General features: G+C 40.8%; 1 protein-coding gene across 2 annotated transcripts; it reads right to left on the bottom strand.

Moving 5' to 3' along the window:
• Window positions 1-1,307: 1,307 nt before the first annotated feature.
• On the bottom strand, window positions 1,308-22,205 carry LOC105475827 (protein phosphatase 1 regulatory subunit 17). 2 transcript variants are annotated; one of them, XM_011731360.2, is made up of 5 exons: window positions 22,097-22,205; window positions 16,897-17,014; window positions 13,770-13,922; window positions 12,274-12,426; window positions 1,308-2,195 (listed from the first exon to the last, which is right to left on the bottom strand). In XM_011731360.2, exons 2-5 carry the CDS (start codon window positions 16,976-16,978, stop codon window positions 2,116-2,118), a joined length of 468 nt encoding a protein of 155 aa, XP_011729662.2. In that variant the 5' UTR covers window positions 16,979-17,014; window positions 22,097-22,205; the 3' UTR covers window positions 1,308-2,115. The 2 variants fall into 2 exon arrangements, with proteins under 2 accessions (XP_011729662.2, XP_011729663.1); XM_011731361.2 differs by lacking the exon at window positions 13,770-13,922.
• Between the last annotated feature and the right edge of the window lie 1,869 nt (window positions 22,206-24,074).

The raw sequence follows: 24,074 nt of genomic DNA, 5'->3' as shown, positions 1-24,074 counted from the left end.
TCTTATTTAATTCTCAAATTATGAACAAGGCAAAGTAAGAATTATTATCCTCACTTTCAAGATAAAGAACCAGACTCAGTTCCAGGGGCTTGCTTGGCATCACATAGTTGAAGCTAGACCCAAGGCTTTTATTTCCACAACAGCTGGTCCACTTTCCACCTTAACCCAGGGCGTCAGTAATGATGAAGATTTTCAGAGTAGCCTCAGAGGTTATCGAGCATCTCTGTAGACATGGCTACAGATGTACACTGTGTTCATATAGCAAATCTGAAAGGATGGGGTGAGACTGTGTTTTCTGAGTAAAGATCCCTTTGTAAACATTGCTGCTGGTGATTATACTATCCTCTTATCCATAGACCTGTAATTGCTTTTGGTTTTGTAAACACTTTATGGTGCCCTCCTTCACCAATTATGCTTCAACCAACACCCCAGCCACAATTTTATTCCCCTCTACCCAAAGCTGGGGTTGGGGCATCAGAAGTGGGAGTGAAGCATGGAGTGCTGGAATAAAAAAGGTGAGATCATTAGGATCACAATATGCGTCTTCGCTAAGGGGACTCCAAACTGGAGTCAATGAATGATATACTCCAGGTGGGGCATATGGCAAACAAGAATGCACGCTCCTTCTAAAATTGGCATCCAGTAATCAGTTCCAACTGATGCTGCCATGATTCTAATCAGGCCCAAAATTGACAGGTCTTGAGATATTTTTCCAAGAGAATCTGGAAATCCAGAATTTTGCATCACTTTTCCTGACTGGATCGTTAAATATTAACAGCAAATACAAACATTTTAAAATCACTGCAGACCAAAAAAAAAAAAAAAAAAAAAAAAAAAAAAAAAAAAAAAAAAAAAAGCAAAACTTTGTGAGTCTCTTTTGCAACCTCTGCTCTTTATAACTGTGAGTGAACTGGGTATTTTTAGGAGAAATGCACCAGGACAGAGATGTGGATAGATGTAGCTTTATTTCCTGCAAGCTCCTGCATCTTTTCCATCTTTGTGAGAACAGAAAGACGGAAGGGATTAAACAGCTGGAACCAGCATACATACAGAGCTACCAAATTATCACTCTTAGTTGTGACAATTTGCGTATCTACTTTTCCTCCTTCTAAGAATAGTTCTCACCTCTCTCCTGTCTATTGCCTGGTGGATGAGACCTGTATGCCTTCCTGTGGGCATCCACAGATCGCACGCTGGGGCAAGGACAATATACAGACCTCTGCTCACTAGCTAACACCACACTCTCCCCTCTCGTCCAGGAAAGTGTATTGAAGTCTAAATAAGTGAGAATGCTAAAAATAACACAATGGCTTTTACTGACTTTATTTTTTTTAAGTAAATTCATCACAATCATTGATATTTTATCTACCATTGATAATTACTTACTTGTGACACAACTCACAAATGTTGGGACAGCACGTTTAAGAAATATTTTTAAAAACAAAAATAAATTTGAAGATGCGTTGCTAAGCTTCCCAGACAGACCAGCACTCTCTGCCTCTGGGATCATCAGCCAAGGCATGGTGGGCTGGGTTGACCCCCCCAGCTCATACAGTCATATTTAGAGTATCTGGGACAAGGGTCTTAGGAACTTCACCAGAGACATTTGGACCCTTAAAATAGGACAGGAGAAATAAAAGACCTTTTTCTCCAAAGCAACCAGTGAGTTAGAGTCCAAACATTTTCATCTAACTGGCAACAGGGAACCCCACTTGGACTGGTGCTTGGATGATGCTAAGTCAAGTCCTGCTCAGTAGCAAAAACCAAGAAGGAGCCCACGTAATCCACAATCTTTCCTCCGTGAATTGATCCAGAAGATGCAGAAACTGAACCCCAGTGCTTTCCCTGTTACCTCCTCATTTAGGATGATCTGTTTCTTTTCCATTGCATTAGAAAATAAAAATTCAAAACACAGAATAGAAACCATACTCAGAAAGAAGACAGAGACAAAGAGGTGACTGGCAATTTGATGGCATACATCTCCTTGGGAGAAGGTGTCTGAATCTTAAAGTCAGACGATGACAAAAACGAGAGCAGAAACAAGTCTATTTTTTCTCTAGGTCACCATAGGGAACCAATCTAACCTATTTACAAGTGGTCTCAGGGGAACTATCTTTAAATAGCTATCTTGTCACCATCCTTTTCGTCATCTTCCACGATTGCTTTGGGTTTCTCGTCCCTGAGCAATGTCACACCTGCAAAACAAAGCACAGACCTGCAATTAAGTGTCTCTAATTAAAACATTAGGCAACCTTGCTGATAGACACAGTACAAAGGAGCATGGCAACCCAGAAACCTTAGTGTCTACAAGGCTAGCTGCTAAAAGTGCCAACCCAGAGAGGGAGCTGGGTGGCTTTATCTGGCCTTCCCAGAGGTGCTCAATGAGGACACTATTCTGGTTACAAAGGGATGCACCACCTGGAAGTCAGAGGCAGCCTTCATCTTCTTCTCTAAGTTCTGCTCCTAAGCTTGCAGCATGGAGGGATAGAAAGTAACCAATTGCTTTGCACTCACAGTTCTGCCACTCACTTAATCTGTGTCGGGCCAGAAAACACATTCACATCTAAGTCTTCTCAATATAAAATGAGGACAGTAACAATTATTATAAAGGATTATTGTGACAATTAAATAAGATATATGTCACAATATCTTATTGTGCAACTAAACAATATCTTATAGAGCAACTAAATGTCGGCTTTTCCTTTCCCTTTAATATTTGCTTGTTTATTTACCTTTCGAAAAGAACTGGTAAGCCTCAAGAAGTCAAACTTAAAAGCATTTTACATCCAGGGAAATATTGAGCTCAGGCTCTGGACATGCCATTTCCAAATGTCAGTACTGTACCAGGAGGTGATGACGTTCACATGGTTTGGAGCAAAATGAGAAAATAAGGAAAGTGTACTGAGCTTTTCATATGGCTGTATGCCTACACTTTTAAAAGCTGTTCTTTATTTTGAGATTATTTTTTCTTCTTTTGGGGATTAAAATATCCTTTGTTTTATGAAATTTTAGAGATGTTAGAAGGTTTTTAAAATGCAGCCTTATAAAGCAAAATAAAAAGTTGCTATTCCTATGTTGGGCTCCACAGTATTTTGTTTAAAAAATGTGCTGGGCCAGGCATGGTGGCTCATGCCTATAATCCCAGCACTTTGAGAGGCCGAGGTGGGCGGATCACCTGAGGTCAGGAGTTAGACAGCAGTCTGGTCAACATGGTGAAACCCCATCTCTAGGAAAAACACAAAAATTAGCCAGGCATGGTGGCGGGCGCCTGTAATCCCAGCGACTCATGAGGCTGAGGCAGAAGAATCCCTTGAACCCAGAGACAGAGATTGCAGTGTGCCAAGATTATACCACCGTACTCTAGCCTGGGCAACAGGGCAAGACTCCATCTCAAAAAAAAAAAAAAAAAAATTACTGGTCTCTGAAATTCGGAAGTCTGAGCACAATTTTCTGGACTGATCACCCCAGAAAGGACCAGCCAATAAGGGTCACATGGTTCTGCTCATCCTGTGAAGTAGAAAGTAAGGTCATTTAATGAAAGGTCAAAAAGCTGTGATGGAAGGCCAGTCCTCCATGGTCCCCATCATCCCACTCCAGCCAGCTTCCCCACCACTGCCTCACACTGCCTCCTTCCTTCTTTTCATAATGAGAGGCCTTCCAGTTCATGAAGCATTTTATAAAGATCTACACTTGAGAAAGAGAAGCTGTGCACCACAAGAGGCCTTTCTACCACACTGGACTCCATTCAACAGCAGCAAATTAATGAAAACTATGTGTTGATCTTAATGACTATTCATTTGTTTCAGTTCCTAGTTTGTTCACATGGGTTCTTTACCAATTAGCTGGTATTTATTGGAGGAGAAAAACAATTTCAAGAGTCTGGCTGAAACCACAGCTTTTGCATAAATCACTTATGAAACACAGTGGGAGATATTTCTCGTACACCAGCTGCACAGAGATTTGGATTTCTGTTTGGAATTAAGGCTAGCATGGCAGGAGAACATAGAGTTAGCTATGCCGAGCCCCAAATTTTTCCATCCTTCCTTCTTTGATATCTCTTCACATTAAGCCAAAATGGAGTTGATTCAAAGTGGGCAAGAGCCTTTAAGTTCCCAAATGCAGATCAACTTTCTGGTTACTTTTGGTACCCTGGAAACTTAATCATACGAGAATCTGCTCCTCGCTGACTCCCCCAAAAGTTCCTGCTATTTCAGGAATAAGAAAAGCCTGTTAAATCATCACAGCCAGCCCTTCCCAAAGTAGGCTGGGCTGTCCACAGGAGCACAGGAGATAATTTCAAGTAGAGGGTGAACCAGCATTTTATATTAATATAGTTAAGAATTAATTTTAATGTCTTATAATGAAAAAATATATGGTAGCTCATAGAAATCTTGAGTTCTTGGATATCATTGCTTAGGATGAGCCTTAAATCAGGAGTATCTACATGTCAGCACTGCGTTCTTGTTCTTGATGCTTTGGTGACATGAAGATGGACTGGGTTTGGGAAGCACTGGTCTGGTTTAACCTCCTTCTGACCCTCATGCTTTCAGGGGAAGCAGAGGTGCACCATTAAAGGAATATGCAGATCCTGAAACCAGAAAGCTTTGCCTTTGGTGATCATTAAGCCTTGAGCACTCACTTAACCTATCTGAGCCTCAGTTTATTCACCCATAAAATTGGAGAACAAGTAATTTGTATATTCCACAATGTGTGATGTCCCCAGATAGACTTAGGCCCACATTGTGGCTGCAGTCACATCATACATGAACCTCTGTTACAGCATATTTCACATTGTAGGAATCACCGGACAATACATCCTTCTCCCCTATTGAACCATGAGATTCTCTAAGGATATGCTAACATCTGGCACAAGACTTAAAATACAGTAGGGATTTAACAAACGTCATTTCCTTCCCTTCATCCTCTCTCTATACAGAAGAGTTTAGGGAACTTGGCTGCTTGTAAGAGCTTAGTGGGTTTTAAGACCAAGGCTGCCAGTCCGAAGTCTCCAAGGGCCAATCAGCTTTGCAGCAAGCTGTTTTAGAGCACAATCCCACCCAGAGCACCAGCTAAAATAGTTCATGCACATTACATTATGGTCTCAGGGAGCCAGGGCTAGGATACCACCTCCTCTGATAAGTCACACTAGACAGAATGTTCTATTCCCAGCAAGACAGAAGACGTATCACTTTCAATGGACATCCTGGTCCTTTCTCGTGTAGAAGTGCAGGATTTTGATCTTTGATGTCCCAAACTGCCCAAATGTCCACAACTCATGGACAATTTTCTAGGAGGATTCTCTTCAATGCTTCCAGCCTCATTATGCCTTTTTCATGGTTCCATTTGCGACAAACCTCTAATAACACTTCTTTCGCTCTGAAGCAGGCCTTGGTTACCCAGATCTGACTAGTCAGAACCAATGCTCTCTGCCATGCAGTCACTGAGATGAGGGCCCCTGGCAACCATAGGCCAAGCTGGGAGCAAGCCTGAGTCTGGCAGAGAAGCTTGAGATGACCCCTTTGAAGGGCTGTGCTCGCAGTTGGAACCTGTCAAGTAAGCTCATTAACTAAGGGGAGTGAAGGTAGTTAGCAAGAGATTTAGAAGAAAGACTGGATCCTTGTCCAGTTTTCACTTGCCAAGGGCTAATGAGAGATGTCTCCAGAGTGTATTTGTCTGTGAGTTTCTCTCAACACCCTTATTAGAACCAATGTGAGTCCTTCTGAACATCTGCCGAAGGCTCTATCCTTATCAGCTTAACTACCATTTCGATTACTGCCAAATCTTTAGCTACTAAAAGGCGCTTCAAAAATAAAGTACTTCAGCTAATATGCTAATGAAATATAGAATCACACAATATCTGTAATTGCACTTACTTATGATATAGAGATTTGCTGATTCAAGGAATTCCATAATGTGTACAGAGGCTATGGCTATACAGCCTCTCCCCGTCCCCACCCCCAACTCTTGTTTACTCTGTGTTGTTTGATAAACATTTTTGATTCAATAGAGAAGCTACTCTCTTAGGATGTAGATATTGGGATGTTGGCAGCTCTCATGTCAGGTAAATGAGCTCAACCCATTAGGAAGTTCCTTGAATCAGCAGGTTTATACAGAGAAGTAAAATGCTGTGGCTTAGACAATTCTCACCTTCAGAAATGGTTTGATTTATCTCACAGAATATAAGATTTAATAGAGAATGGAAGGAACTAACATTTGTTGAGAGTTTTTGATAGCCAAGAATTCTGCCAAGTGGTTTATGTACTTTATTTAATTGTGTTAACAATGCTGGGAGACATATTTATGGTCCCCTTTTAGATTTATGGGCAAAATGAAGAAAGTTTTACAGTTTATGTTAATTGTCCAGGATCACAAAGCTAGTATGGAGCAGAACCAGGGATGAAACCTAGACCTTTGTGAATCCAAAGCCCATGTTCAATTTTGTATACTAGGATGACTCCCTGCCCGTAAATATTTTTGTTTCTCTACCAAGTCTTCTCCTAGAAGGTCTTCAATAAAAACAGATACAAGCATGAACAGAAAATAATCAGTCTCCATTAGGTATTGCAAAATTGTGATTGCCAGATAAAATATCAAACCAGCATATATGTAGTGAGTATTGCTATGTAGAAGTGATTGGACTAGATATGAAGATCAATACCAGAAACATAAGGCAGTCACAGCCAGTCCTCATGAATTCATCATGCAAGTTGTTGATGTAAGTCAATTTAAGCAGCAGCGACAATACAGGCAACAAGAAGAATAAAGACAATACTAAACGAGATGACAAAGTTTTGTGTATTTGCATGCCGTGACTAATACAGAGTTAGTTAAGAATAGAAAACAGTCATTTTGGACCTGAAGGAGTCTGATAGCAGAGGCTTTGAGCTGGATGACTATTGAAAGGTAGTTGGGACCTGGACAGAGGCAGAGCCTGAGGGAAAACATGTGATGGATTAGAGGATTCACCTAGGTAGGAATGCACTTAACCTATGAGAAACACAGATGAGGGAGGTTCAGAGCTTCCCCTGGTCCTTGGGCCATTTCTCCATTACTCATGCTCTGTACCACCCTGCCTAGCTCTGCTCCTTCCTAGCAAGTCTGAAAACATGTGACCCTGCCTATGCTTCTATTTTCTTCTCATCTTGTTTGGAAACAACAATCTATTGGTAGAGACAAAAAAAAAAAAAAAGGTGAAATGTTGATTTAAGCCATATCACAATTCTAAGGCAGAATTTCCCATATCGTAGCATAACCTATAGAATGACTAGACTAGTAAAACTAATAGGTAGTACCAAAACAAGTTCTATGAAAAATAGATCAGATCTGGGTTATACAAAGTCAAAGTGATTCCTTTTGCAGGACTTCTAAAAAATTTTATTACAGGCATACCTCAGAGATGTTGCAGGTTCTTCCAGATCACTGCAATAAAGCAAATATCACAATAAAGAGAGCCATACAAATTTTTTGGTTTCCCAGTGCACATAAAAGTTAGGCTTACACTATACTGTAGCCTACTAACTGTGAAATAGCATTATGTCTTTAAAAATAATGAGCATAGCTTAATTTAAAAATACTTTTTTGCTAAAAAATGCTAATGATTATCTGAGTCTTCACCTGAGTCTTAGAGAGGCTTGCCTCAATGTTGACGGCTGCTGACTGATCAGAGAGGTGGTTGCTGAAGGTTAGGTGGCTGTGGCAATCTCTTAAGATTACAGTGAAGTTTTCTGCATTGATGGACTCTTCCTTTCAAAGTAGATTCTGCTCTAGTATGTGATGCTGCTTGAGAGCATTTTACTCACAGCAGAACTTTTTTCAAAATCGAGTCAATCCTTTCAAACCCTGCTGCTACTTTATAAACTAAGTTTATATAATATTCTAAACCCTTTGTTGTCATTTCAACAATGTTCATAGCATCTTCACCAGTAGTAGATTTCATCTCAAGAAACCACTTTCTTTGCTCATCTCTCAGAAGCAACTCCTCATCCATTCAAGTTTTATCATTAGATTGCAGCAATTCAGTCATATCTTCAGGCCCCACTTCTAATTCTAATTCTCTTGCTATTTCTTTTGCAGTTACTTCCTCCACTGAAGTCTTGAACCTCTCAAACTCATTCATAAAGGTTGAAATCAACTTCTTCCAAATTCCTGATAATTTTGATATTTTGACCTCCTCCCTTGAGTCACAAATGTTCTTAATGGCATCTAGAATACCAAATTGTTTCCAGAAGGTTTTCAATTTACTTTGTCCAGATCCATCAGAAGGATCACTATCTATAGCAGCTCTACATTTGCAAAACATGTGTTTCTTAAATAACAAGACTTGCAAGTTGAAGTAACTCCTCGATCCAAGGGCTCCAGTATAGATGCTACATTAGCAGGCACGAAAACAACATTAATCTCCTTGTGTGCCTCCATCAGAGCTCTTGGGTGATGACGTACATTGTTAATGAGCAGTAATAATTTGAAAGGGGTCTTTTTTTGGAGCAGTAGGTCTCAACAGTAGGCTTAAATTATTCAGTAAATTATGCTGTAAACATGTATGCCTTTATCCAGGCTTTGTAGTTCCATTTACAGAACACAGGCAGACTCAATTTAACATAATTCATAAGGGCCCTAGGATTTTCAGAATAGTAAATGAGCATTGGCTGCAACTTAAAGTCACCAGGGCATTATCCCCTAACAAGAGAGTTGGCCTGTCCTTTGAAGCTTTGAAGCCAGGCATTGACATCTCCTTTCCAGCTAAGAATGGCCTAGATGGCATCTTATTCCAATAGAAGGCTATTTCATCTACATTAAGAAACTATTGTTTAGTGTAGCCACTCTCACCAATTATCTTAGCTAGATTTTCTGTATCACTTCCTGCAGTTTCTACATCAGCATTTGTTGCTTCACTTTGCACTTTTATGGGAGATGGCTTCTTCCCTTAAATATCGAATCAAATTCTGCTACTTTCCAACTTTTCTTCTCTGTTAGCTTCCTCCCCTCTCTCAACCTTCATGTAATTAAAGAGAGTTAGGACCTTGTTCTGGATTAGGCTTTGGCTTAAGGAAGGGTTGTGGCTGGTGTGATCTATCCAGACCACTGAAACTTTCCCCATATCAGCAATAAGGATGTTTCACTTTCTTATCGTTCCTGTGTTCACTGGAGTAGAACTTTTAATTTCCTTCAAGAACTTTTCCTTTGCATTTACAGCTTGGCTCTTGGCTAACTGGTTGGTACAGGAGACCTAATTTTCAGCCTGCCTTGGCTTTCAACACGCCTTTCTCACTAAGCTTAATCATTTCTAGCTTTTGATTTAAAGTGAGAGACGTGCAACTCTTCCTTTCAGTTGAACACTTAAGGGCCCCTGTAGGGTTATTGATTTGCCTTATTTCAATATCTTTGTGTCTCATGGAATAGGGAAGCCAGGGGAGAGGGAGAGATATGGGGGAATGGTTTGTCAGTGGAGCAGACAGAATACATACACCACTTATAGATTAAGTTCACAGTCTTATATAGGCGAGGTTTGTGGCACCCCAGAACAATTACAATAGTAACATCAAGCATCACTGATCACAGATCACCTTAAAAGATATAATAATAATAATAATAATAATAATAATAATAAAATTCTAAACAGTGCAAGAATTACTAAAATGCAATACAGAGACATGAAGTTAACATGTGCTATTGAAAAAATGGTGCTTGCTGCTGGAAAAATAGACCTGCTAGATGCAGGGTTACCACAAACATCCAATTTTGTTAAAAAAAAAATCAAAATCTGAAAAGCACAAAAAAGTGAAGAAAAATGGAATGAGGTAGGCCTATATTTAATTAACACTGCAAACCTCTAGTATGGAAATATCACCCTGTAACAATTCCTTCTCCCCTTGGGAAACAGTCAGACTTAACAAACTGTGACTGTTGTGTATTATTCTTAAATCAGTTATTCCAAGATCTCTGGACCCCTTGACCCATATTAAAACTGCTCTGAAAGAAGACAGAATACTGCCAAAAAATCATCTGTGAAGGCCCTTTCACTGGGAAACCATGCTGGCTTGCTCCCCTCTCTGTTAGAAAACAGGAATAGCTTTATCCTTCATGTCCCATTGAGGTAAGAGAGCTGTGATGGGCCATCACAGTTGACTCAGTGTTGAATGAGGTAATGACTGATGCAGGATGTTACTGAGGGCCAACAGATCCTGCCCAGGGAAATAATGAAGGCAGACCTCACAACCTTTCCTCTTTCTGAGCGAGTCATCTTCTGGTGTCCAATTTGCCTGACTGTGAGTTTTAGAGAAACCTCTTTTTCCTGCTTTAGCACCAAATATTTAATTATCTCTCCCACCTAGAATATAAACACCATGAGAGCAAGGACTTTATCTTTGGGGTTTGTTTTCCAGTGTATGCCCAGTACTTCAGCTATGCCTGGCACACAGTAGACACTCAATAAACATTGACTGAGCAAAAGCCAAAGACATCACTGCCTTAGGACTCTTGGATTTATCTTTCCTGTCTCAAATACTCTGCTCAGTTACCCCCATGGCACACCCACGTTTTCCTGAGGTCTCTGCTTAAATATCCCTTCCTCAGAAAAGGTTTCTCTGTGCACCTTGGAAATCTAAAGAAGCAATTTCTATCTCCCATTCTTCATCTAACTAACTTTATTTTCTTCACAGCATTTATTCCTAGAAGACTTTCTATTACGTATTTATCTATATGGTTATTGACTTTCTTCCAGTACCACTGCCTAGAACAGAGCCCAGGACATGACAAGTACTCAGTAAATATTTGTTAAAAGAAAGAAGACAGTTTGAAGATTAGACTTCTGCATGTCCTAAACTCCTTGTACTTTTAGCACATGTGCATGATCTCAGAAGCTTGTATGTAGTCAGCACTTAGAAAAGCTGGTACGTAGAAATGTGTGTGTGTGAAAGAGAGAGAGAGAGAGTTGTCCCTGGCATGACTAGGTGGGGTCATAAACCCACCATTCATCTTGGTATACAGGTAAGTGGTGAACACGACGGGATGGATAGAGGTAAATGGATGTGGGAAGAGAAGAAGAGGTGGAGGAACAAGGACAGAAGTGCAGAGAACACAAATCCCATTGAGCATAGAACCAGAGCCTCTAATGTAGCTGGGGATCTCAAGCCCCTGACTGTTTTTGTCGTGATGTCTTCTTCTGAGCTGTTTTTTCAATTTTTTTCTTTATTAAATGAAACAGTGGGGAAATAGTTTTATAACAACAGCCAAATTTTATCTTCTCCCCAGAGTGTTTCTTCTATCCCTATAATGCTAAAATTCCAAACTACAGCGCAGATCAGTGAAAAACTGCCCGAAGGTGAGATAGACCTGGGTTTGAGCCCCAATTCTGCCACATTTTAGTGTTTGATCTTGATCATAATTTTATCTCTTCATTTATCCATCTAGTCATCTCATCTTTGATCCAACCAATTAGCCAATTAGTCATCTATCAATTTTATCCACATAAGACTTTAAAGCAGATGAGTAAGTTAATTAAATTCTCTCAGTTTCTTAATCTGTAAAACGAGATAATAGCCTCTCTATTACATTAGTTAATTTATAAAAATCCATGAGACATGACAAACTGAGTGCCTAACATTTAGTAGAAACTCAATAAACATTAGCATATTTTCCCCTCTGTCACTCCCCCAACACAACCATCTGTATAAAATGCACACATACACACAGAGCCATACTCTAGTCATGAATGTACATGTCTTATTCCCCAACTTGCACTTGTCAAGGACAAGGACTATATCTCACAGAGCAGCTCCTTTACAGACTGGGGCTGTACTCATAGTTCAGTATGATTTTTTTTTTGTTTGTTTGATTTGACACATATTAAGATAGCTATCCATATTTCTGCATCTCTTTTTCTGTCTCTCATTTTGAGGATTTGGCCAATTAGTCCAAGTATCTCAGGAGAACCAGTCATAAGACCCAAAATCTGTGGAAGCCTTGGGAGGAGGGCATTCCAGCTCTTCTCAAGGACCCATGACATTTCTATTCCGTTGGCTCAGTGAATTCAGCCAGCTCTGCTGAGGCATGAGTAATGCTCTGACCCTTTCCCATCCCCAGATCAGCCTCTGGGGAGCTACTAGTGGAGATAAACCTAAAAGGTAGCAGTGAGTGTGGCTTCTCCCCAGAGCACTTCAGCACAATGCAGCTTGCTGGTCCAGGACAATGGCCAGGCCTTGGGGACCTCCAGATGGTAAGGCTCTTGACCTGTCCCTGTCACCCCCTGCAAATGCCCTGCACCAGCTTTTTTACCTGCCGCAAAGGGGGACATGTGCAGGGCAGGTGTGTCTTTTCTCCTTGGCTTTTTCTGTTCCAGGTCAGTGTTATGAAGAGCAGGAATCATTTTGCCCTTTGGATGTCTCTCTTGAACATCATATCTTTTAATTAAATGTTCTGAAAACACACCTGCATGGTTAGGGGAACACAGAGAGAAACAGGGTCAAATACATATATTCTAATATATGAGGACTATGCATATTTATAGACATCTGGTGAAGACAGTCAATATAGCTTTCCAAACTTACTTTAATAAAGCAAGTCTTTTTAATAAGAAGCATTAGTATTTATTGAGGCTCCACTAGGAACGTTGTCCATACAAAAGGTTTCGCATGCTTGATTTTATTTTAGCCTCACAAAAACCCTGAGGAATTTAGTATTATGGCCACCATCACATAGCTGAGGGAAGTGAGGCAAAGAAATGTGCCCAGGGTATTACAGCTCATAGGTGTCCGAGAGCAGTTGAGCCCAAGTTTTTCTGCCTCCAAATCCCATCCTCTTCAGTCAGAGAGGTTCATTTGATGTACTGCAAACTGTGTCTGCACACTTATGCCCTGATACCTCCACCCTCCTGCTTTCTCACCTCTATGCTACAGTGAAATTTTTCTCCGTCATTGAGTAACTCTCTAAAAACAGCCTCTTGCATAAAATTTTCCACAATTCGCTACCCACACTGAGCCCCAATGGTCCTTTTTAAGAACTTCCTTATGATGTCACTTCTTACTGCATATTTCAGCTATTATGTGCTGTTGTTATTTCTTAGAAAACTGAAAGATCATTCCCAGAAAGATCTATGTTTCATTTGCTTTGCAACCCTCAAGGTGTGCTGTGAACAGAGATGACAGTAAATTAGTGACCAAGAGGGAGGGAGAAAAGAAAGCAAAGCAAGGCAAAACTTTTGAGAATAAGAGAATGTCATGCATCACATCCAAGGGTGTTACAGAGACATGTTAGCTGTTTGCCAGACTGCTTTGCTTTTCTCTTGACCATTGAGCTGGACCCATTTCCCGACTTTCCTCATTGTCAGGTGAGGCCTAGTGACTGATGAAGGCCTGGTTCATGTAAATCTCCCTGCCAGTCCTCCACTCTGTCTACCTCCCATGCCTGCTGGACGTTGGTACTCATCGTGACTGTGGAAGCTCGTGGTGACTTTGTTCACCATGTGTTTATGATGTCAAAACACATCAGACTGGTTCCCTGAATGACTCTTTGGAGCAGAGCTTGCCTTCATACCCCATGATTTCACTATTGGTAGGTAAAAAAATAAACTTTTATTGTATTAAGCCCCTAATATTTTAGAATGTATCTGTTATAGCAGCTTGCTATATTGTAACTAACACAGAGATACAGAGGTGGCTAGTGCACAAATTACTTTAAAATACCTGAATGTTTAAGGAAAAATGTGTACGACCAATGCAACCTAGTTGCAAGTGGCTCGCCTTTAGAGCTGTGCAGATGACTTTGTCCATTACCTGGTATGAAAGGCGGGATGTGCAGCGCCGGTGTATCTTTCCTCCTTGGTTTTTTTTGGTCTGACTCAACATTCTGGGTGGCCTGTACATTTTTTCCCTTTCTAGGCTTCTTTTTGAGATCACAGTCCTTAATGAACTGGTCTGAAAGATCACCTAATTTTGACAGGATACAAAGAAATAAAGAATATAACATGACTAAGGATCCAGTCACAAACTGTTTGGTTCCTAATTACAATTGATGATGGTGCAGAGGTGATTTGACCTGAAAAGGAAAAGTGTTTATTTATTATGGCCTAGTCTACAAAGGACTTTATTAGCCTTGCATACATTCATATAACAAAATCGAAAACTAGAATTCTGTAAAACTCCAGATTAAGGAAATTCAAATGGATGGATCACTGAGGCAAAGAAAACTTTAAAAATATGGTCCAGCAAGCCACACAGTGGGTTTGAGTTAACTTTCTGATGGGAGAATAGGCTCTCTCTGCTGAACGTGCCTCCATTCTTTTTGCTCAAGACTTGCTGTCTTTGGAGACCCCAAGGGCCAGTACGAAACCTAAATTTCCCTCGATCTTGGAAAGGTTCCCTCGGTCCTCAGTGAATTTCTCACTTGACTTCATCATTGTGCCAGCTCCATTCGCCTGGTGATCCAGGCCTCAGGTTTCATATTTGTCTTTTCACTGTTCCTGGCTTTGTAACCCTCCTATTTGCCCATCCTAACTCAAGATCCTACTCTCTTCTAACTCGTTTCTTTACTTTTCTCAATCCTCTGCATTACCCCACCAGAACTTTGAAGACTGGCTTTTACATCGAGTCCATCAGAAGTCGTTATGGGTAATGAATCCAATCTGATCATGCCCCGCCCATTCAAGTCTCTCCTCTGCTCCCTCTTACTCCTCTGTCCTTTGTGTTGCTCTGCTTTGGGCTTCGCTGTCATTGTTTCAGCAGTGGTTCACTGTTCCATAATGGTTTACCCCCTGCTCCAGACACAGCCTTTCTGGAGATTAAGGATTACAGTCTTTTTGTAATTTTATTCTTAATTGCCTCTCCCTCCATTAAATGGATGTTGAATGGTTAAGTGGGGTCAAGTTGATCTGAGTTCAAACATGGACTCTTGTCATTTTCTAGTTCTGAGAACTTGGACCTTCATTTCTGGAAACTTTAATGTTCTCCCAACATTTAGAGTGGGGATAATACTAATATTAAATCAGTGTGTGTGTGTGTGTGTGTGTGTGTGTGTGTGTTTGTGTGTATGTGTGTGTGTGTTAAGAGACAGAGCTAAATTTGTTAATGTTTGTAAAGCATCTGATACATTTGATATATTTCAGATGTCCCAAAATATTCACTCTGGCCATTGCTCACCCTCTAACCTTCCTCTAAATTTAGGGGAAAGCTTCCCATCTTCATAAATCTATCTGTACTAACTCCAGTCCTGAAGGTTCGTTCTCATTTTCTTAATATTCACAGCATTTTTGTTCAAGTAACATATTTAAAAGATGATCTAGTTATTATTTCTGCATGTCTTCTCTGACCTCTTTACTGACAGGTGCCTTATCTTCTAACACTTCAGCAGCAATTAATAAATATTTGTTGAATGAGTGCTCGAATGAATAAACTGGAATATATTTTGTATAAGGAAACATTCTGTTAGGATTCAAAGAAGCCACAAGACAGTGAAGCTTTTTGTCTTCTTTGGAAACTCTAACTATGGCCTGGATATAGTCTGGATAGATCTACAGATTTGAATAAATATGGAGAAATTTTAAAAGAGTAATTGGATATTTTAGTTCCTTCCCTTCCCCTTCATTTCCTTCTCTTCCTTCTCTCTTTTTTATTTAAAAAGTATTCAGGTAAATTTCTCTCTTTCCTTCTCTCTTTATTATTTAAAAATTATGGGTAAATTTCCTTAAAATGTTGAGGATTAAATGTGTTAAACTTTGGTGGGTCTAGATGCAACTCTGTTATTCATTCATTTATTACCCCTTTTCTGATTTTTCAATGCCTATGCTTTATCAGTTGTTAAATATGTACACCATCCCTGAACATATGATTTCATTGAGTTCTCCTGCTAAGTCTACAAGGGTGTTATACTCTTTTCTCCATGTTGAAGATGAGGAAACTGAGGCTCAGAAAGCCAAGTAAAAAGCTGAGGGGTACACTGCGGGCAGGTTATAGTATCAAGATTAAACCCAGCCTCTTGGGACTATGTATCCTAATGCCCGGCGGCAAACACAATTTTAAAAGTTTATTGCCACATAGCACAGCTAATCTTTCCCCAATATTTTACATGCCGTAGTCATCTGTTGAATAAATGAACGCTGCTCTGAATGGATACTGCCCTGCTGTGGGTCTCTGGAGGTACAAACCTGTCATGGGCGACAATTCAACCCCAGGATGCTGCTCAGTGCACAGCCATTTGCTTTAATTTTGACTTTTACTTCAATTGCACTTTTCCCCATTTTTGGAGAAATCTTGAACATAAAATATCTTGATGGCAAACGGGGAGAGGGGAGAGGAGGGGGGAGTCATAACCAGGCGAGGCATAGACAAAGACTATGAATATGCAAAAGGCCCATCCATCAAAAGTCTGAGTGTCTCATTTTTAGAAATGGGTAGAGGCAGAAATGTTTCTGGTATTTTCATTACAAAGGTTATGCAAAAAGTCAGTTCTGGAAAGGAAACAGATTGACAATAAAGCAGAAAAAGGCTATTTGAAATTCTGTCTTGATAGGCAAAGAGAGATATTTGAAATATTTTATTGGCGCTGCACGTGGGGTAAAAGTGTGTCAGGAAATACTGGAAACAAGCTATACTGACGCATTCCATTTATTGCCTCAAAAATGCTATGCCTGGGACTCTGTCAGACCCAGAAAAAGAGGACGATATTTCCTCTCTCTCTCTTTCTCTCTCTCTAATGAACTTCTCACTGGTGCTTCAGCTAATATTTACATGGCAGACTCCACAGACCCATGGCTATTTGCCTGCCCATCTGGTGTTGGCTGTCACCAGAAGGCACAGACTATCAGGTTTCAGGGGGGCCTCTCTCTGACTTGCCTGCAAACCTAATGGCTGAGACACCTCTGCTCTGACTTCCATCACTGACATTCACAATCAATCATTTGTTTACCTAAGTGGCTGCAACGAGGGTCTAGCTTGTCCAGTCTGTCTTCTGAGAGTTCCAGTGGCTGCATTTGCTCAGTGGACATCATCAAATGAGGGTGGGTGGATATATTTCTTCTCCAGCACTAAGGAAGGATAAAAACAGTGAATAAATATGGCTCTGTTTATTCATTCATTCATTCATTTACTAAGTAAATATATTTGTTGAGCACTTGCTATTGTGTTCCCAGTTCAATCCTGTTTCTTTATGTATGCTTCTTAAACTTCCCTATTAGAAACTCTAAACTTGGGACTTAAGCCAAAATAAAATGAACCCTCCCACCCTCACACTGACAGATTTGTCGGTAATTGTCATGTATCAAATGTCCAATATTTGCCCTCTCTCAGAGACACTTTTAGAGTTTCAGAATGAGCAATTGTCAAGTCTGAATGAGAAGTGAGTTAGCTGAGAGTCACAGAAAATCATGGTTAAACCTTGCCTATGTTTTTTCTGTTGAATTCTGCAAAGTAGGATTATGTCTACTTCACAGAAGAGGAGACAGAGGCTCAGAAAGTTTAATTAATTTAATCACATGTCTATTAAATAGCTAAGCCTATATCCAGGTCCAGTCCTGCTGACTTCCATTAGACACCCGAGTCTCTTAAAAATAAAATGAGTCCTTTGAACCCGAATTGAATAAGGCTTCTGTTGTGGGGTTTTTGTTTTGTTTTGTTTTGTTTTATCATTACATTCTATAACTATTGTATAAAGTAAGGAGACTACCTCCCATCCACATTATGATGGTGGTAGAAACATGGTAGGAGAAAATCTGGGTTTTGGATAGATCTTTATTTTCTCCCTTGGGATTCCAGACATGAGAACAAATCTGTCTCCCTCCCCACCCTCCATTTTTCCTGGAAAGCAACTTTCCAGAGCTATCAGTTATAGCCATTGCCCAGGAGCAGTGGAAATCCAGAATGGATATGTGTCAGACCTGAAGGAGAAATGCATTAGCTGAGATTTATAGAAAATCTTCATTAGAGCCTGGCTAGATTCTGTATATTGAGTTCTTTTTAGATAATTTATTACTCTTGTCCTACCATAGCAAGAGAGGTGGGGGAGGAATGAATAAGATTAAAATCACCCAACCAATTCTTTTCTTTTGAGATTCCTTGACAACCAGCATGCAGAGGAACACACAGCCAGTTGTGCTAATGTTTCAAGCTCATAAAATGAGTTCAACTCTGTTGTCTTTTGAGGAATAAACCGGTTTTCTCTGCAAAGGCGGAAGAGTCTCTTCCTTTATGTGCTGAGATCACTGGATAGCAGATGGAGCTATTAACTGATCACTTGAGCACGGCTTTTAGTGTCACTCTGTGCAGACTGATTGTACTGAGTGACTTCAGTAGAAATCAATTCAGACCATTGTTTTCAGTGTTTGTATAGAGATTGTCAACTCCCTGCGACCATCAGGAAGTACGCTGTTAGCTTGGATGGGCCATGGGAACATCACTCAGGATGAGTGCTGAGGTCTCAAGGCAGCATCAAATATGGTCTTACGCACGTATTTAACCAATGTTCTTCCACTTCAGGCAAAGTCACGGGCCCAGTCATACACATTATGTTGAAAATTATCCCATAGAGGATCCGGTGAAAATATTCATTCCTCAGAAGAAGAAACTGAGGCTCAAAAATCTTGAAATGACCTACCATTAGTAAAACACTTAGGATCAGAGTCATCATTTGAAGCTAGGCACTTACTGTCTACTGCAGGTCCTATCTGGTATTAGTACCTTTCTCCTTCTCCCCAACCCTTGAAAGGTAAGGTGTTTTTTAACTTGGATCCTATGGCTGTTCTTATGTGCCTAATAGCAGATTATTTATTTTGAATCTGGACTCTTGAGTCAAATAGACCTAGGTTAAATCTCAGCTCTTAAACTGAAAAGCCATACGACTTTGATGAAGTTGCTAAATCTTAAAGATGTAGTGAGAGTAAATGGAGCCTAATGCAATAGCATCATTTTTGCCCCCTCTCCCCACAAGCTAAGGCTGCTACAATAAAATTTGCAAAGGCTAACATCTTTGTGGTGCCCACACAGTCTGGCACCCAGAAACATATGTCCCTCTCTGTCCCCTGAGCTTACCCTGAGTTTCCTCATCTGAAAAATAGAGATAATAATACCTACTGGGCGGAGTAACTGTGAAAATGAAATAGCATAGCTGCATGCTGAGCACATTGTAGGCACAATTCAACTGGCAGCTATTTTTATGTAGTGTTGTCTATCTACCATGCTAGATTTTTGGCTAAGGAAGACCTGTTGTATAATGAAAAGATTCTAAAAAGCAATTGAACTTTTCTTTCAGATGCTAAGCCATGGGAGGTCCAGCCCTCCTCTGAGCAAAGCAGCTATGGCAGCACCAGACTAGAAAAAGAAAGCCTGCCTCTGGCCAATGAATTAAATAATCAAACATGTCAGAGGCCCCTGGACAAGGCGAGGGAAACTAGTGATTCATCACAAAACTGACACATGCTTCCTCCGCAGCATAGCTCATCTTGTCTATGGGAGAAACAACACTATTTTAAATCAGTGTGATTTAAAGAATGATGGTGGTGAACCAGCAAGACTGTTTGCTAAGGGGCTGAGAGACAATTTCCAGATCTGGGATTTTACATTACAAAAATATCCCATGCTGGGCAGGGATATGTTTTGCTCATGGGATTAGAAGATACTTTTATCATGAATGATGTCATTACGGACTTCTTGGAAGAAAATTTTCGCACAAAGAAAAGAACAAGTAGGTAGACAGGAAAGACATTTGGAGTTTAGTATTGGCTTATTGATAATTGTCATAGCCTGTTAGTATAATGGCCCCATCTCCCAACTCACTCTCCATTTCCATCCTCAGTGAGAAGAGGTGCTCTTTATGAGTGAGCTGTTGTAAGACATGAGCCGGTCTAATTCTTGACATAGGAAATGGAATATTTCCATTTCCTATTCCTGACTCCGCCCACGCCTTTCTCTCTTTAATTCTCTACCCCAAGCAGGTGTCATAAAGGGATGCTGTACTTGTTGGGCTGCCCAGGGAAGGTTTCATCGTCTTGCTGTAATTTGGGAACTTTCTAAGCCAACAGCTCTTTCTTTCATGCCTAAATAGTTGGTCCTCTGGGTCTTCAGATTTCAACCAAAAGGCTAGGGCCTCCAGAGAAGCTTGTTGTCTAATACTTCACATTTGGGGGTGTTTCATAAACTGTGTCTACTACAAAGACTTGTGACTTTTTAACATCCTCGTGCCACTTATTGGTTCAGTGTAGGCTCTGAATTCTAACACTCACACAGAGACGTGGATTGCCACTGTCATTGCAGTATCAGCCACCCACCCTTATGACAAGCCTGGAGCCAAATGTGCTGTGGAAATCAGCACTCTTTAAATTATATAACAGCTCTAAAGGTGTCTCTAGGAGCACCAGCAATCACATCCATTATTTCTGCCGCAAAACTATGAATATTCACACTAAGCGACATAAAAGACAAACCACAAAAAATTCACATTCTTTCAGGTCAGGCTTTGCTACCAAATGAGTTTGTGTTGAACTTAACCACAAACCTTTTGGTTTTCAAAATGTTTCAGATTTCTTAATTAGAGAATGAAAGATTATTGATCTGAATTATTCTTCTGGTGGTGGTTGCTTGACAGAATGTAGGTAGTCAGTGTAGCATGCAAGATACCAAGAGATATGATTTCAGAATTTGAGAAAGGATTTCAGGACTTCAGATTTTAAACTCTTGTGACTTGCTCTTACTAATCCTTACCTTCCTTTTCACAAGGGACAAAACCTTTCTTTTCACAGAGAGACACTTGTAAATGCAAATACCACTAAGAGCAGCAATATGTAAATTGCTGTCACAATACACAGGGATTGTTAATGACAAAGGTCACCTTCTCTTTTGAGAACAAGACCTGAAAGGGGGAAGAAACTGGGTGCTAGAAAAGGGACCCCACTATATCGCAGAAAGGCAGGCACACCAGCAGAGCTGAAACACATTAGTTGGTTCGGTGTGTGGTCAAAAGCTGGTCTGGACATTTTGTCTTTTCTCTTATCATTGAGCAATTTTCTCAGTTGGATGTGAGAATATGTGTTTTAACTTATGGGAAGAAATTTCCTCTCACCTGTAAGATTGGATGCTGTGAGTCAATATAAAGTAGAAGCCAAGGTTTGGCTGCTTATACCACTCTCTAGCTGGGTGAACTTGGGACAGTTACCTGTTCTCTGAAAAATTTAGTTTTCAAATCTGTTAAATGGGAAAGATAGTGGCTCTTCTCCAGGGTTGTTGAGAGTATTAACCATAGAATGTGCATGCATGGAGCCCCAAGCCCAGGTCCTGCACACACATTTTCCTGAGTGTAAGGGGCCTTCTTAGATCTTTCAGTCCTCCGTTTGTGATTATATGTCTATCTAAATTGATCCACCAGAATTATCTCCTTAACCCATCTCTGGCCTTCTCTGAAGCTGGCAATGAGATGAGAATAGTTCAAGACAAAAACCAACCGCAGAATACCCATTTCTAAGTCTTGGGAACATAATAAAACTGATTCTCAGAAGCAAGTTGACACTTAGCTTACCCTACGATATTCTAAAGACTATGCCCCAAAGTAATCAGGTCTTGATTCACTTGATGGAATTAAAAGGTAGAAGGTTGTATCCAGCCTATGTGGTGTCTCGTTAACGCACCCTCTGGCTATGTAAAATACATTTTCATTGTCAAACCTCTTTTTAACCAGAGGATTGAATTCAGGTCAAAAAGTACCATCTTTTAAAATCAGATTTGTTCATTTAGGAAACCTAAATTGGCAGTATTCCTGGAGGAGAGTCTGACTTAAAGTAGGGCATGGAGATGTGCTTTGAGACGCATACTTTCTGTACTTTCCCCAGCCTTGGAAGATAAACCTCTCTATCCTGTGTGAATATGCAGATACACCAACTTCATCTTGAAACTTTGCAAATGAGTTTGTGAGGACTCAGGCTTTTACAAAACACAGTTCCCTCCCTTGGAAGAATGACTTGAAAGTGGTAACTTTTTCTGCTCTCCACTCAACCCCAGCTTAGCCTTGCTCCCTGAAGCACAACCCCGTGCCACCAGCTACAGCCTTCTTTGTCCCAGTAACTTACTGGAAACTTGCTTTTCTCACCACAAAAGTTCTTGGAGTAAAAATCTGAAGCACTTACCAATCAGTGCAGATGCAGGGAAGAGAAGGCGAGAGACAGGGAGGGCGTGTGTGCTCACCGAAGCTGGGCCTGGCTCCTCTGCGGCAGTGGCTGCTGCTGGCCGGCTCCAGCTCCTCTTATCTAGGGACCAGCTGCTGCTGTTGCCATGGGGATGCTCTGTTTCACAGGCGCCAGGGCAAGGGGGATGGAGAAAGAAAGAGGACTAACATCTCCATCGCTGCTCTCCACAGCAATAATTGTACGTTACACAAGTACAATATAGAGTCGTGCTTTGAGTTTCCAGTGTGCACACCAGAGAAATTCAGACAAACCAGCTACATCATTAAATTCCCATGCAATAGATTTTTTGGCCTGATTTTGTAAATATGGAAACTGAGGCACAAAGAAGTTAAGTGATGTGCCCAAGAGAGACCACAGCTAATTTTGACTCTCAAACCTGTTTGAGTTTAAATCCAGAGTACTTTCAATAACCACTGCTCCTTCTCAAAGTACTATCATGAGGAGGAAGAGAAGGGTAGCTACTGCCAACATTTATTTAAGGCTACCAACATGCCAGACACTCTTCTAGAGACTTCACACATATCGACTTACTTAACCCTCATGCTAGCCTTGTGAAATGAGCTACTGTCATCATCCCATTTTATTGATGAGGAAGCTGGGGCTCAGAGTTACCAAATCATATGCCCGAGGTCTCCCCACAAGGTGAAGCTAGGGTTTGAATGGGGTAATGAAATGCTAGGGTCCACGCTCATAATCACTTTGCAATACCTCTCACCAAAGAGAGCATTTGAAACAGCACATAGCAAAGAAAGCAGCCCACAACTTTATAGGTTATGGTGTGCAGGTCAGAAAAACTTTCCTCCTTCAAAGGAACAAAGCCAAGTGTGCCAATATTAGGAATACATAGGCACTCATGAGTAGATGTTTAAGCAAGGTGGGGGAGAGGGGTGACATGCTGTCTTCTGGAGAGGAAGGGTCTATGTTTTGGGTCTGCTCACTGAAAGAGAGCCCACCCGGGTTTGGAGGAGCAGCAGTTTGGACTCCAAAGCAGGAAGGTCAGTCTGGGAGATCAGGTAGGTATCAGGACCCACTGGAAGGACTCCAGACCCCCTGATGGCAGCCAGTGGACTACCCAGTGATGCCCAAGAAATATGTTCTCACAGAAGATACATGAGCACCATCCACAGATCCACACTTTTTCCAGCCTTTCGCGAGGCTCCCTGCAGTGCAGGTCCCTGGCAATTCCTTGTTGGTTTCAACTGCCTGCTTGCCACTGGCAATGTGTTTTGGTTGGTGCCTCCCTCCCACTTGCCAGAATCCCAAATAACAGGGCTAGAACCATAGTAAACTCACCAAGAGGTTGACTCCTAGGGTTAGAATTTTGCCGTGGTAACAGATAAGTAGAGAATGGACTTCTTTGCCTGTTCCATTTTGTCGTGATCCTTCTTGGGACCTCCTGGAAAGAGATGAGGGCTGCTGAAAGGTGATGCTCTTGGCTAGGAAGGGAAGGCCCTAGATGTTGAGAGACTGTGCCTAGAAGCAGATCTGTGTTCCAAACCGCCTGCTTTATCTTCTTCATTTTTTAAATTTTATTTTATTTTAAGTTCTGGGATACATGTGCAGGACGTGCAGGTTTGTTACATAGGTAAACGTGTGCCATGGTGGTTTGCTGGACCTATCAACCCATCACCTAGGCATTACACCTTGCATTACTTTATGTTTTCAATAACAGCCTTGTTGGTCAATGAGTTAGCATCTTCATTCCTAACCTGAGTGGAAAAGATATACTTTCCTTCCGAAATCCTTACATTCTTCTTTTGAATTAAACTGTTTTGAGATAATAGATCTACATGCAGTTGTGAGGGATAATACAGGGAGATCCCCTATATGTAAGCAGTTACACCTAATGGTAACATCTTATGAAACTATCCTACAATGTCAAAACCAGTATGTTGATATTTATATGATTATATACAGA

The sequence above is a fragment of the Macaca nemestrina genome, chromosome 4 (genome assembly GCF_043159975.1).
Source record: "Macaca nemestrina isolate mMacNem1 chromosome 4, mMacNem.hap1, whole genome shotgun sequence".
Lineage (NCBI taxonomy): Eukaryota > Metazoa > Chordata > Mammalia > Primates > Cercopithecidae > Macaca > Macaca nemestrina.
This window is presented reverse-complemented; position numbering and strand designations above follow the sequence as displayed.